A 16,065-nucleotide genomic window follows, 5' to 3' on the forward strand; every position below is an offset into this window, starting at 1 on the left:
CAAAAGGATACAAAAGAACAAGTGTTGGTGAGAATGAGGAGAAAAAGGAACACTCCTGCATTGTTGGTGGGGATGCAAGTTGGTGCAGCCACTGTGGAAGACTGTATAGAGGTTTCTCAAAATATTAAAAATAGAGGGGCACCTCGGTGGCTCAGTCAGTTAAGTGTCTGATTCTTGATTTTGCCTCAGGTCACGATCTCAGGGTCCTGAGATGGAGCCTTGTGTTGGGCTCTGGAGTGAGTCAGGTTTTGGGCTCAGCGGGCTGTCTTCTTAAGATTCTTTCTCTCCCTGTCCTTCTGCCTCTCACCCCACTTGTGCTATCAATCAATCAATCATCCTTCAATCAATAAATCTTTAAAAAAATAGAATTCCCATATGATCCAGTAATGTTTACAATGCTGTTTACAATCCAGCATTGTTTACAATAACCACAATATAGAAGCAGCTTGTGTTTCCTTTGATAGGTGAATGGAGAAAGATGTGGTGTGTATGTATGTGTGTGTTTGTGTGTGTGTGATGGAATATTATACAGTCACAGATAAAATGAGATTTTTCCATTTACAATTATATACATGGACTTAGAGGGTATAATGCTAAGTGAAATAAATCACTCAGAGAAAGATAAACACCATTGATTTTGGACATATGTGGAATTTAAGAAACAAAACAAATGAAGAAACAAAGAAAAAAGAGATAAACAAACAAACCAACCCAGACTCTTAAATATAGTCAAAAAACTGGAAATTGCCAGAGGGAAGATGGGTGGGATGGTGGGTGAAATAGATAAAGGAGATTAAGAGTACACTTGTCTTAATGAGCACTGAATAATCTATAGAATTGCTGAATATTGTACACCCAAAATAACATAACACTCTATGTTAATCATACTTCAAATAAACACACACACACACACACACACACACACACACACACACACACACGGATAGAATCTAGGCAGAGCATTACCATTCTAATTATGTTGAAGTGATAATTCATTCCCTGACTTCTTAGTCTTTATTTGCAATTATTATCAGATTTGACCTGCAGGATTCTGCCACAAAATTCTTCCTCATCTCACTGAATTTATACATTTATTTTGAAGCATATTTGAATGCACAGCATTTTTGCAAACCAAAAACAATACAACCAATGTTTGCTACAATTCAGTGAAATAGTGTTTACAAAAAACTCAGTGAAATAGAGTGTTTACAAAAAAATTTCCAAACAAGATGCAAAAATTACTCCTTTCCAGAAAAAGTGTTTTTTAATTTTATTTTTTTTAATTTAAATTCAATTAGTCAGCATATAGTACATCATTAGTTTTCGACGTAGTGTTCAGTGATTGATTAGTTGTGTATAACATCCAGAAAAGAAATGTTAAAAGCAAAGGCCATTTAGAGTAAAGTCTTGGGAAAAAAAGTCAGTGCTATAACATAAACAGCAAGATGAGTTTGACTAAACTTTTATTTGAAATATAAATCTCCAAGTTATGAAAATATGTTTTTAAAATAAAAATTATAAAAAAATAAAAATTAAAAAAATGTAAAATAAAAATAAATAAATAAGAAAATATGTTTTTATATATAGAATTGTAGAGTTACAGTAACAATAGTAAATGTTTTGTTTATATGTATAGAATATTCTATAGATGAGCTTTTTCTTATGAATCAGACTTCATTGTTCGTCAGTCAGAATTGGTTTATTGGTTCAACGACAAAGTAAGAGAACCAGGCTCGTTCCTTCTACTTTATCCTCTACCTGAATGTGTGGATTGTGCCCCTCTACACACTCTATCACATTCAGTGTGGAGGAAATAAAAATTCTGCCTCGTAACAGTTTGCCTAAATTTCTTCCATCTTAGGCACAACTTTGGAAAAAAGGAAGACACCAGTGCATCTAGAGATACAGGAAATCTGAGAGACTAAATGTATTTTTCACAAAGAAAAAAGAAACGACTAGTTTAAAACATTTCTCAAATATTTTTATGGTTTTTTTTTCTTAATATGGGAAAGTCTTTAAGAGGAGTTTCATATATGATATATTTGAGGGAAAAAAATACTGAAGAATAGATTGACTAAAGTATTGACTTTATGTTGCTACGGGGTAATGGCAAAGGTGGGACTAAACACATGTATTCCATAGTATACTACAGAATGTTGTATGAATAATTAAGAAAAACAAAATGGGAGAAAATGACCCAATAGGCTTTTATTAAAAAGTTTTATGTTTTTTACCACACACAAAAGAGATGTTCATCACAGTAGTGCTTAAAAATTTTTTTAATAGTCATGTAAAATTTATTCCCAGAATCTTTCCTAGAACTTTCTTTAGTGCCCACTTAACCTCTTTATTTCTCAAAGTATAGATAAGAGGGTTGAGCATGGGGGTCACCACGGTGTAAAAGAGGGAGACAAACTTCCCCTGGTCCTTGGACCTACTCTTGGCTGGCTGCAGATACATGAAGATGATGGTTCCATAGAAGATTATGACAACCATCAGGTGGGAGGAGCAAGTCCCAAATGCTTTCTTTCTTCCAGAAGCTGACTTAATCCCCAAAACTGCTTGGGCTATGTAGCCATAGGAAACCAGGATGATGGAAACAGGTACTATAAGGAAGATGATGCTAGCTACAAAAAGCTCAGCCTCATTGAAAGTGGTGTCCACACAAGCCAACTTGATGAGCACAGGGACCTCACAGATGAAATGATCCACTTGATGATGCCCACAGAAGGGTAGTTGCAGGGTGAGAGTGGACTGTACTAGAGTAGTGACCACCCCACTGAGCCATGCCAAAGACGCCAGGGCCATGCAAAGACGGGGATGCACTAAGACAGTGTAGTGGAGGGGACGGCAGATGGCGATGTAGCGATCATAGGACATCACAGCTAGAAGGACACACTCTGTAGATCCCAGGGCAAGAGAGACATAGAGCTGAACCACACAGCCACCGTAGGTGATGTTCTTCATAGGATCCCACAAGTTTACCAGGAGCTGAGGAATAACACTGCTGGTAAAGCAGATATCCAAAAAGGAGAGATGAGAAAGGAAAAAATACATTGGTGTATGAAGCTTGGACTCCAGACGAGATACCAGAATGATGGTGGTATTCCCAAAAATGGTTAATAAATACAAGATCAAAATGATCACAAAGAAAACCTTCCGTAAATGAGGGTAATCAGAAAAACCCCAGAGGATGAAACCCGTCAGTTTGCTCTCATTGGTACTCCTCATCATCCCCGTGTGCAAAGTGTGTTCCCAAAGGCTGTTATAGCTGAGAAAGATGACATATTACATAGAGTCAAATGAGACGGTATCACCTCCCCCAGAAGTATTCTATGTTAAGTTCTTAGAACCTATGTCCTTACCTCAAGTGACTTAGATCTTTTTTCCTACTATGTGTATTGTAAATAAATACACATCCTCTTAATGTCTTACTTCTCTGATGCTTTCTAAGATAGAGCAGAGCAGACAAAAGCAAAAATATCATCATCAAGCTACAATAATTAGAACACATGGTACTGGAGTAAATGTAGTCATATAGATCAGTGGAGTAAAATAAAGGGCCCAGATATAACCCGTTTATATACAGCCAATGGATCTTCAACAAAGGTACCAGGAATACATAGTGGGGAAAAGACAGTCTTTTCAATAAATGGTGCTGGGAAAGCTAAATATCCACATGCAGAAGAATGAAGTTGGATGTCAAGCTTACAAAATTTGCACCATTAATCAACTCAAAATGGATTGAAAATTTAAATGTAGGATCTAAAACTAAAACTCCTAGAAGAAACATAAAGGAAAAGCTTTATGACATTGGTCTTGGCAATGATTTTATAGATATGACACCAAAACCACAGGCAACGAAAGGAAAAATCTAGGAAATGGGAGAAAATATGTGCAAAACAAATATCCAATAAGGAGTTAATATTCAAAATATATAGAATCTCAAATGAAACAATAGCAAAATTAAAAAAAAAACTTGATTAAAAAGTAAGCAAAGTCCTCCTTACTACCCATCACAGTAAGGAGGGCACGTATTGCACGGTGCACTGGGTGTTATACGCAACTAATGAATCATGGAACTTTACATCAAAAACCAGGGATGTACTGTATGGTGACTAACATAATATAATAAAAAAATATTAAAAAATAAAGTAAGCAAAGTCTTGAATGGGCATTTCTCCAAACAAGACATACAGATGTTTAACAGGTATAGGAAAAAGTGCTCAGCATCAGTAATCATCAAGATAATGCAAATAAAAAATATAATATCAAATCACACCTGTAAATATCGATGTTATCACAAAACAAAAGATAGGAAATGTTGACAAGGTTGTGGAGAAATTAGAACCCTTATATGATGTTGGTGGGAATGTGAAATGGTACAGACATAATGAAAAACAGAAACAAATTCCTCAAAAAATCAAAAATAAAATGGTCATATGACCCAACAATCCCATTTCTGGTATACATCCAAAAGAATTTAAAACAGGATCTCAAAGAAATATCTTCATCTTTGTGTTCATTGCAGCATTATGTACAATAGCTGACTTAAGTGTCCATCCACGGGTGAATGGAGATGCTGTTTATTACTCATCCTTAATTAATGTAATATTTGATATTAATGTAATGTTATACAGCTTTAAAAAAGAAAGCCTGCAATACACAGCAACATCAATGGACCTTGAGGGCATCATGCTACGTGAAATACGCCAGACACGGAAGGAAAAATACTCCTCCTACGTATATAAAACAGTTAAACTTACAGAAACAAAAAATAAAATGGTGTGGTGGTCAGGGGATGGGAGGTGAGGAAAACAGGAAGTTGTTCAATGGTTATAAAATTACAGTCATACAAATGAATGAATTCTAGAAAACGACAGTCCAACATATTGCCTGAATCTAACAACACTGTATTATGCAATTAAAATTTGTTAAGTGGGTAAATCATGTTAAGTATTCTTATCACACACACACACACACACACACACACACACACAGGACACAAGTAAAGCAGGAAGCTTCTGCAGGTAATTTATTACTTTGATTATGGTGATGGTTCATAAATATGTCCGGATTCATCAACTGTATGCTTCAAATATGTAAAGATTTTTGTGCATCACTTATACCTCAATAAAACTGTGTGTGTGTGGTGGGGGGAAGCAATATTATCTGTTGTAGGAAATAAATTAGACAATCATTTCCATCCCATCAAATTTACCTCTTTATATTAGTGTCTTTCTAGTTATGGAAAGACAGAAAACACAATTAATTTCAATAGAAGGAAAAAAAGGTTTTATTTAAGGTTTTATTTAAGCAATTTTCAATCAAGAGGGAATAAAATCTTTTTTTTCATCACCCAAAAATAGTGGAAGTTAGTTATAAGTTTATGTTTTTAAAAATATACCAGATGTGATGGTCATTACAATTTTTTTTAAAGACATTACTTTAAAAATCAAGTCCTGAGAGCTCAGAATGGGTTGACCCACTCAAAGGCACACGCATATTAGTAAGTGTATTAGGGAAACACTCCAGTCTAGTTCTTGCTTCAGCTCGTTCTATGCACGATCTTTCTTCTTCCTTCTCAGTGTGTTTGTCTCTTACTTTTTCTTTCCTACTCCTTTTTTCAGAGGCTCAGGACACTCCAGACTCTGAAATTAATTTTTAGGAAATGAAATGCTATCCATATAGTTTTAGATTTCTTTTTCCTGGAATCATGTATACTTTAGTCATCAGCTCAAAGTGTGAATGCAAAATGTGGCTCTTGTTTCGGAAACAACTAATTAAGGGGATATTTTATTTCCAATGATGGCATTGTATACAACTTATAAAACAATAGTACTTAGCAGGCCAATAATTATGATTCATCATAAAAAGGTCAGCCTTCTTTTACACCACAGCTACCAATGAAACTTTTCTCAGTATCATACTTTAATACTACACTCCAAAACCTTTGTCCTTAGTTGTATGGGAAACTAGCTTATGGATTATTTTTTTTCACTTGACTAGGTAATATACAACAGCTTCTCTATGTATCTGCTCACAACAGCTTCTGAGATTCATGAGGCCTGGGTCATATATAATATAATTTCGTAGCACCCAGTCCTTGGATTGTTCAGCACAAAGTAGCCTTTCAAAAATCAGTCAGCAATTCACCCAAATCACATTCACCATTTTTTACCTATTTCATTATCCTTAAAGAGACTAACACATGTCTAGTCAACAGTAGAGGTAATGATGGATATCATTACCAAATGAACGAATGAGCAGGCCTCCAGACTGGAGCTCCCTCAAACACATGCTATTCTGCCGTCTATTTAAACATGGCTATATCAGAATGGCCAAAATCAGCAACACAGGAAACCACAGGAGTTGTCAAAGATGCAGAGAAAGGGGAACCCTCTTGCACTGTTGGTGGGAATGCAGGCTGGTGCAGCCACTCTGGAAAACAGTATGGCGGTTCCTCAAAACGTTAAAAATAGAGCTACCCTACAACCCAGCAATTGCACTACTATTTTTCCAAAGGATACAAAAATACTGATTTGAAGGGACACATGCACCCTGATATTTATAACAGCATTTTTAACAATAACCAAACTATGGAAAGAGCCCGAATGTCCGTGGACTGATGAATGGATAAAGAAGATGTGGTATATATGTACAGTGGAATATTACTCAGCCATCAAAAAGAATGAAATTTTGCCATTTGCAACGACATGGATGGAGCTAGAGTGTCTTATGCTAAGCAAAACAAGTCAGTCAGAGAAAGGCAAATATCATATGAGTTCACTCTTATGTGAAATTTAAAAAACAAAACAGGAGCACCTGGGTGGCTCAGTCGTTAAGCCTCTGCCTTCGGCTCAGGGCATGATCCCAGAGTCCTGGGATCGAGCCCCGCATCAGGATCCTCCAATGGGAGCCTGCTTCTTCCTCTCCCACTCCCCCTGCCTGTGTTCCCTCTCTCTCTGGCTGTCTCTTTCTCTCTCTGTCAAATAAATAAATAAAATCTTTAAAAAAATAAAAATAAAAAACAAAACAGATGAACATATGGGAGGGGGGGAAAGAAAAGAGAAGGAGGCAAACCATAAAAGAGACTCTTAATGACAGAGAACAAACTGAGGGTTGGTGGATGGGAGGTGGATGGGGGGATGGGCTAAATGGGTGATGGGCATTAAGGAGGCACTTGTTGGGATGAGCACTGGGTGTTGTATGTAAGTGATATATCTCTAAATTCTACTCCTGAAACTCATATTATACTATATGTTAACTAGAATTTAAATAAAACTTATAAAGACATAAAATATAAAATTAAGCTAAACTAAACTAAAATAAACATGTATTAAAAGCATTAATTTGATAAGGGGACTTATAACATGGTAAGTAGCAGTCAGGCCACACAGAGCCCTCTTGGTTTTGATGAATTCCACCTCAATCTTGTAATTACAAAATAGAAACATCCTGTAATATTCTCATCGTTATTTTGTCTTTTTGCCCCATTCTTTCCTAGTAGGAAACTTCATGTATTTTATATCTTATTAAAGAAAATATATGTCAATTACAAAAGCAAATCCTTCCTTTTTCAAATTCATTTTTTTCTTGAGTAAATATTATGCAAAATTAATTATTTTTTAGTTCTCTCTTTGTCACTTCAGGCCAGAGCCCTGCAAAATGTCCCCATCCCTTTCACTGGTGAGCCCTGTAATCACCACTTTCAATATACATGGTGAACAAACACTGCCTCAGTTTACCCTCCCTGTCATTCTGAACCTTTAGAGATTTCACTGTACATATCCACAAGTGGACTCACGGAGAACAGCAGCAGTGTCCAGTCACCTTCCAAAGGTGCGTTGCAGAGTTCACAAAAAGTAATTAATTCCACTTCTAAATAACACTGAGCTCAGACGCCTTTAATCATAGCAATTTTTCTGATCAAGTTAAAAATCCTCATTACTCATTAAGAATATCTTACATTACTAAACTTTGAGGGTTTTTAAATTAGTTCTATAAAAGCATTATTAAGATGTAAATATTGGCAGTGAATACAGTATTTCCACAACTTTTCAAAACTATATTTCAATAACTATTTCAATAACTTCAAATCTTATAGCTTCAACACATTAAACAGGGAGTCAAAGGAGAATATTCTAAACAGGAACAGTCCTAAAACTATGGAATGTGTAAGCCTATATAACATATTCCATGTATATGTGCCCAATATATTGAAACTAACAAAATCACATGAACAGAAAGAGTGAGACCCTCTTCTCTAAGTGCCATCCTATACATGACTCACTTGGAAAAACAAGGTGTAAAATGTAGCAGGCCATGAATAATAAAATACCCCACTGAAGATGTGCTCCATAGCTGGGAAAAATAACTAGATTCATATGTGAGACACTGGGCTGAACACCAAGTTGCACTAAACATGGTTCTGGAGCTGAGATAACTTTTATTAGAGGGAACAAGTGATAGAAAAGACCATATCATTGTGAACTTTCCAGGTGTCTTTCGAACTTGCCCACCAAGTGACTGAAGGATAGAACACAAATTTTAAATGACCAAGATTTACTCCTCCAGCTCATGTTCTAAAAATCTAACTAAAATAGCATCCAGGGATATTACTCAACCATCAAAAAGAATGAAATCTTGCCATTTGTAATGATGTGGAAGAAAGAAAACAGGTTTCATCAGGATAAAAAGCTTCTGCATAGCAAAGGAAACAATCAACAAAACTAAAAGGCAGCCTACGGAATGGGAGAAGATATGTGCAAATGACACTACAGATAAAGGACTAATATCCAAGATCTATAAAGAACTTACCAAACTCAACACCCAAAAACCAAATAATCCAGTCAAGAAATGGGCAAAAGACATGAACAGACATTCCTCCAAAGAAGACATAAAAATGGCCAACAGACACAAGAAAAAATGTTCCACATCACTCACTCAGCATCAGGGAAATACATATCAAAACCACAATGAGATACCAGCTTACACCAGTTAGAATGGCTAAAATTAAGTCAGGAAACAGCTGTTGGAGAGGATGCAGAGAAAAGGGAACCCTCTTACACTGTTGGTGGAATGCAAACTGGTGCAGCCACTCTAGAAAACAGTGTGGAAGTTCCTCAAGAAGTTAAAACAGAACTACTTATGACCCATTAATTGCACTACTAGGTACTTGTCTAAAGGATACAAATGTAGTGACTTGAAGGGGCACCTGTACCCCAATATTTATAGCAGAAATGTCCACAAACTGTGGAAAGAGCCCAGATGTCCTTCAACAGATGAAAGGATAAAGATGTTAAGTGAAATAAGTCAGTCAGAGAATGACAAATACCATATGATTTTCACTCAATGGTGGAATCTAAGAACAAAACCAATGAACACAGGGGAAGGGAAGGAAAAATAAAATAAGATGAAAACAGAGAGGTGGGCAAACCATAAGCGACTCTTAACTCTAGGAAACAAACTGAGGGTTGCTGGGGGGGGGCATGGGGTAATTGGGTGATGGGCATTAAGGAGGGCACTGGTAATGAGCACTGGGTGTTGTATGTAAGTGATGAATCACTGAATTCTACCTGTGAAACTAATAATACACTATGTGTTCACTAGATTTAATTTAAATAAAAATTAAAATGAAAAATAAGAGAATGACAGTGCATGGCAAAGACCATGAAGGTATACATTGCTAACACAAATGACTTAAACAGAAGCTTCGGTGCTCTCTTTTTCAATCACTCTCTTATCAAAAGCATTTTTTCTCTAAAATGAAAAAGCAGAAATAAAGAATCTGCCTAAATTAGAGGAATTCTGTATAGTCATATGTCCCTACATACGCTGGTACACATCTCAAAATTTTCAAAGTTAGTGAACTTTGACATCAAACACTCGCAGCTTAACACTATGAAAGCTAACATGGAAGCTAAAGTACGAATTCTCACAGTGACTTTATAACTAATTAACTATAACTTGTTAATCCACAATGAAACATAGCCTATTAAATTCCCAGGCACCAAGTAACATAAAATACAACACACTGGTCATATAATAAGGTTTGTGTCCTTGACCAGGTATTAAGCTTTAATGAAAAACTCAATTATGTGGAGAATAGAAATTTTTCTCATTATTATATTCTCTAGTTCATTGCTGTAAAACTTAAATAAATAATAAAGATTTAGGTGAAAGAGGATGTCAGAATTTCAATTGGGGTTATTAAATGAATTATTTTTTTAAAAATCTGAATATTAAAATGTAAGCATACTTTTTAATACTTCTTTCAAACAAGATAAAATGAGAAAAAAATTAATATAAATGTTAGAAAAATGCCAGAAAATAAAACCTAGTAAAAACAAAGACAATATTTTATGTAGCGTAATAAACAAAAGTAATCATGAATATTAATATAACATCCTCCAAAAGTATTAAAAATAGTATGTTAAAGATAACACAAAATTAAGATAATTTTTAAAATATTTCGGAAACAGCTTAATAATTTGATAATTTTCATATAAAACAGCAAATTAAGAGGCAATATTGTAAACAATTTGTATGTTTTGTTACATAACTGTAAAACACCTGCATTACAAAGCACTATCATCGTTTTCTTAATTAAAGCAGAAAATATCTGTAAACAAAGACACATTTCCTTGAATATACAATGATACGATGGAAACAATGAGATTGTCTATTTGGGACTGAATAAATCATGCTAATCGGTGCCTCTTTTACCAATAACGAAGGAGTGTCTTTCAAAGTCCAACCAAACTTCCCTTCCAGTCCCCTCAGACGCTGACCACGCCCCTCATGCTTCTGCTTCTCCTTTCTGTGCAAACTAGTCTTCCTTGCCAGTCAACACACACAATAGCCTGGGCCCTAAACTACCATATGAAGCTGAATTTTGCATTTGGCAACGGAAAAGACCTTTTAACATGAGCACTTCTAGTCCGTTTGTCCAGAACCTATCCACAGTAACAGGTAGCATCCCATGGGACAGAGTTCCCTACACCTTTGCAGATAATGCTTTCTGTGTCCCCACAGTCACCCACCACCTTTAAAGACCACTGACTATGCCAGCCTCAGAACACAAAATCATCCTAATCAATGCTATTTTGGGTATACCTCCAACCTATCTACCTTAAAGGACAGTAAGCATCTGGGTGTTTCCATATCACACAGTGTCCAGCCTGATTATCATATGAGCGTTGACAAAGCCCTGCCCCTGCTTGTACTGGACACCCCCACAGCCGCTCACACCCACTTGGAGCTTGTTCCTGGTCTTGTTGAGAACCTGGTCTCCAGATTCCAGCTCTAGAGTCACTTTCCCAGTCTGCTATTCTAGGTTGACCCTATTGGATACACTACATGGATCAACGAACGTTGTGAACTCCGGCGTCGCACCTCCTTCTCTAAGTGAAATTATTTTCACTTTGAGAATAGTGTGCCATCCATTATTTCACGGTGTGATTGTAGGGCATGAGTTGAAAGTGCCGTCGTAGTGATGAGCGCATGTATTATTAATCTCTCTAAATACTTTCCAGTGTACAAATGTTGCCGTGAACGTTTAACCTGCTACTCTATTCTGGTAGTCTCTTTTTTGTTTTTCCTTCTAAGATCCAACAACAAAACACAAAAATAGGAACTTACTTTTAAACATACTAAAAAACAACTTTCTCATCCAAATAGAATAACTCTAGGCCAAAGAACACAAATATGTCAGATGCACTTTGTAATAACAACAAAAGTTTCATTCGAAAGCAACTTTTAAAATTGAGCTCAGAGGCACCTGGGTGGCTCCGTTGGTTAAGCAACCAGCTCTTGGTTTGGGCTCAGGCTGTGTGCTTGGGGTCGTGGGACTGACCCGGCATCATGCTCCCCACTCAGCGGGCAGTCTGCTTCTCTCCCTTTGCCCCTCCCCCTGCTCTCTCTAAAATAAACAAATACATACATAAATAAATAAAATCTTTTAAAAATTGAGTTCAAATGCTCTCTCACAAATTAGAAAATTATGAGATGTGCCATGAAAGGAGGGAGCATGCTGATGTAAAATACAAGCATCTTCATTGTCTGCAGAATCAAACATAGCCCCGGAGAAGATCAGGAGACTGCAAGTAGACAAAGGAGCAAAGAGGGCGAGTGGACGTGTGTGCCATATACTAATCTCCTTTTGGATCCAAATTTTTGAGAATTTATTTGTAGTCATAATTAAGATCAATTGGTTAAGCAAATAATGTATATCCTCACTTAATTCCCTTTTAACTCAATGAGATTGTCTTCACACCCTGGTAAGATGTCTCACAAATCTGTATCACAGGCAAAAATACTTGGGTGGGATGATTTTTTTTTTCAGTTTGAAGAATATAGAAAGCTCAGGAATGAACAATTTAAACCCAGTTTTTGCTGCCTTTGAGCAGAAGGGATATTGGGTATAAAAAAGAGAAGGGGGGGCACCTGGGTGGCTCAGTGGTTAAGCGTCTGCCTTCGGCTCAGGGCATGATCCCGGGGTCCTGGGATTGAGTCCCGCATCGGGCTCCCTGCTCAGCGAGAAGCCAGCTTCTCCCACCCCATTCCCCCTGCTTGTGTTCCCTCTCTCTCTGCCTCTCTCTGTAAAAAAAAAAAAAAAAAAAACTTAGAAAAAAAGAGAGAGAGAGAATGAAATAAATAGAATTTTATGAGATATTTCCTGTTTGGTTTTGAATAGTCCGAGACAACATGCAAAGACTAGTCTGAAATTCACAGGCTTCACAATTCTGAGTTGCTTTAATTTTATAGTTTGATCTACGTGCAATAAAACATACAACCTGACCATAAACGTAAATGTACCTATTTCAGGCCAAGAACGTTCGTTCTGGCCTCAGGAGTCACTGCAGTTACTCTGCAGTATCTTCAGCTGCCTGTGTCTTGAGAGGAAATAAAAAGGCGTCCCCAGGTTAAAGTCCTAGAAAGGACCAACTAGGAACCTCATGCAAGGTTCTGAGAAAAAGAGGCGTCCGGGTTGTTGTGGACGCCAGTCACTGACTGCCACCTAACCAGAGAGCAGTAGGCCCAGAGAGATACTTAACTTCTCTCCGCTGGCTGGAAAGGTATGCGAGATGTGGAAGCCAGTCATTGAGAGCTGGGAGCACAGGAGGAGCTTGACACTCAGTTATGCTTATGAAGTAACACAATGGCTAGAAAGCGACCTCTCTGGGCCTGAATCTCTCTGCAACATCTCCAAAAGTTGGTGCTCCTGGTCCATGCAGTTTGTTGTACAACATGGAAATGCTCGTTCCAAATAAGGGAAATTAAATGGTTTCTAGACTATATGTCAGGACTTGCTTGGGAACATGTCAGAAGAAAGTGAGCTAACCTCAGTGACTACACTTCTAAGAAAAAGTACTTGGAAGTTAGAAACCCCAGTGACTTACCTCTGCGATGAAGAAATGGCGTAAGCTGGGAAAGAGGAAAAAAAATCCTGTTGTTGTGGCCTAACCACATCCCCAGAAGGGTAAGAGAATTACCATCTTCCCTCCATGGAAAATGTGTAGCTCATTAAAATGTCCATAGGAGAGGATGCTGGGACATGGCCATGCACAAGAGCCCTGCGGTCATAATTTCCCCCTATCATGTAAGGATTCACTAAATAAGACATTGGGAGCTTCTGTTGATAGTTTCCAAAACACCACCAGTTAAATTAATCCTGATTATCCCATTGTAATGCAATAGGCGGTAGAAAAATGCTATCTTTCAGTAATCATACAGAATTCAGAGAAATTACAGTAATTCAGAAAAATAACCTCAAGAGTAAATTCCTTGAGTAATTGGCTCACAATATCATGGTGTCTCTGGACTGAGTTCCAATGGGACACCAAATGCCAGACATTATTGCACTCTGCTATTCTCACTATAGTAAACTGCTCTTTTACATTTTTGAGCAGAAAAATTAATCCTTCTATCCTTATTTATCTTTCCTACTCTCATAACACTTTAATTGTCCTGTGGAAGTAAAAATGAATTGTTGCTGTATTGTTTTTCAGAATAGGAGAGTTCCCATTTTTCCTGGGTTATCTAAGTCTCTGATCATGCTTATCAACAGCTCCCAAACTCTGCCTAAGAGTTCTATTTTCATTTCCCATATGTTTTACTAGACCACTAAGCCCCAGTTTACTTGGAGTCAGAGACGTTTGTGCATTCCTCAGCACAAAGGAAAACATTCTATTTCCAACCATATCTTGTTATATTCTATATATCCTCTGACTCTTCTAATAATTTTAAAGAAAATGGCCTCTCTGTCATCTAAAATGGATTGTACCATTTGAAGACTACTTGGCTTCTGTTACAAGCTGTCAGCCTCTTTAAAATTCACCCATGGAAACTTTCCTTTCTTATACACATATTAACTTATTTGTAATTAAGCAAATAACAATATAAACTCTTTCCTCCTTCTTCAAGTTGATGCACTACTGTTTAGATAAGGTTATTTTAGTACCAAAAATCCAAGTAAAATAAAAACACATAGCCATTAGGCTTATAACTTGATTGAGATAGATTTGATTTTATATATTTTTTTAATTTTTTTTAAGATTTTATTTATTTATTCGACAGAGATAGAGACAGCCAGCGAGAGAGGGAACACAAGCAGGGGGAGTGGGAGAGGAAGAAGCAGGCTCACAGCAGAGGAGCCTGATGTGGGGCTCGATCCCATAACGCCGGGATCACGCCCTGAGCCGAAGGCAGACGCTTAACCGCTGTGCCACCCAGGCGCCCCCAGATTTGATTTTATAGTCAACTTGCTGAAAGTGACTTTCTCCCCCAAAATTGACTAATTTTGTTAGATAGTAGATACTGTCACATAGTAAAAATCTACCAATTAATTGAATTGGACCACTAACATATAAACTCTATAAAGGCATGGGTACTATTTCCTTCACATCTGTGCCTTCAATGCCTCAATAATTATTGGACAAATAAATGCATTTCTTAAAGCAGATAAGACAAGCATGAGTTCCACGGTGCATTAAGAATTGTGTGTACCTAGTAATGTAAGATAGAGGCTATAATGGAAGAGGTGATTGATTAAATAAATAAATATCTCTCCATCTACTAAGGAAGCCATCTCAGCAGTAGGCACGTAGTAGGAAATTAAAATGGAAAGAAGTGGGTAAACTAGAGAGATAATTAAATGGTGAAATCCACAGAATTGTGTGTAGATTACATACAGTTTGTGAAAGAAAGGGCAGGATTAAGATGATGCATGTTCCACTTCGTGATATTGAGAATAGTGAGAAAGAGCCAAAGGCAGGGAGCTCTCAACTTAGTTATAATGTGCTCATTTTGAAGTTGTTTTAATACACCCAGGTAGAGAAGTAAAATACATATCTGAACATGAGAATATAGATAGAAAATGTCTTTGTTGAAATACAAATCTGGGAGTCACCCGTAAATACATTCTACTTTAAATTGTGATTAAGTCAAAACATAGTTGCCATTCTCAAAAACCTACTAAGGAGAGAAATACAAAAAAAAATCAGAAACTTGTCAAACAGGGAGGAAAGTGCAGCAACAGAGATCAGCTCAGTGTGTGAAGGAAACTTGACCACAACCTCAGGGTCCAGTAATCCATGATGTATTGAAAGAGTAATGCCACTGAAGTTTAGGATTTCCTCTTTCTGTTTTGAGCAAATGGTCAAAATACCTCGATCTCTGCAAAATAAAATTATAACAATACCCATCTAGTCTACATTTGTGGCTATTAAATAAAATAAGCTTTATTAATAAACCTTATTAAAAGTCAAATGTTTAGGAGATTGATCTCATTTTAATTTTGGTTGTTCAATATTATACATTCCAGTTCATAGATGGTATAAAGGTTATACAAATTGTTCAGGTCACACAGCTCTTTTGTAGTGAAATGGGCATTCAAACTTAGGTTTGTCCAACTCAAAAATTCAAGCACTACTGAATTTTTTCTACCAAAACCCACTATAGGTTTATGAACATAACCAAATAATTTTTGAATCATTGTCCATTAAACGAGTCAGTAGTAATAACTGCCTCCTAAAAAATTCTTGATAATCATGTTTAACTAAG

The 16,065-nt window shown here is 36.8% G+C and overlaps 1 protein-coding gene across 1 annotated transcript; it reads right to left on the reverse strand.

Moving 5' to 3' along the window:
• Positions 1–2,286: 2,286 nt before the first annotated feature.
• On the reverse strand, positions 2,287–3,244 carry LOC103682434 (olfactory receptor 2G2-like). The gene has a single exon (XM_008712042.1). The coding sequence runs from the start codon at positions 3,232–3,234 to the stop codon at positions 2,287–2,289; it is 948 nt and encodes a 315-aa protein (XP_008710264.1). The 5' UTR covers positions 3,235–3,244.
• Between the last annotated feature and the right edge of the window lie 12,821 nt (positions 3,245–16,065).

Source organism: Ursus maritimus, unplaced genomic scaffold (assembly GCF_017311325.1).
Source record: "Ursus maritimus isolate PB19 unplaced genomic scaffold, ASM1731132v1 scaffold_5, whole genome shotgun sequence".
NCBI classification, from domain to species: Eukaryota; Metazoa; Chordata; class Mammalia; order Carnivora; family Ursidae; genus Ursus; species Ursus maritimus.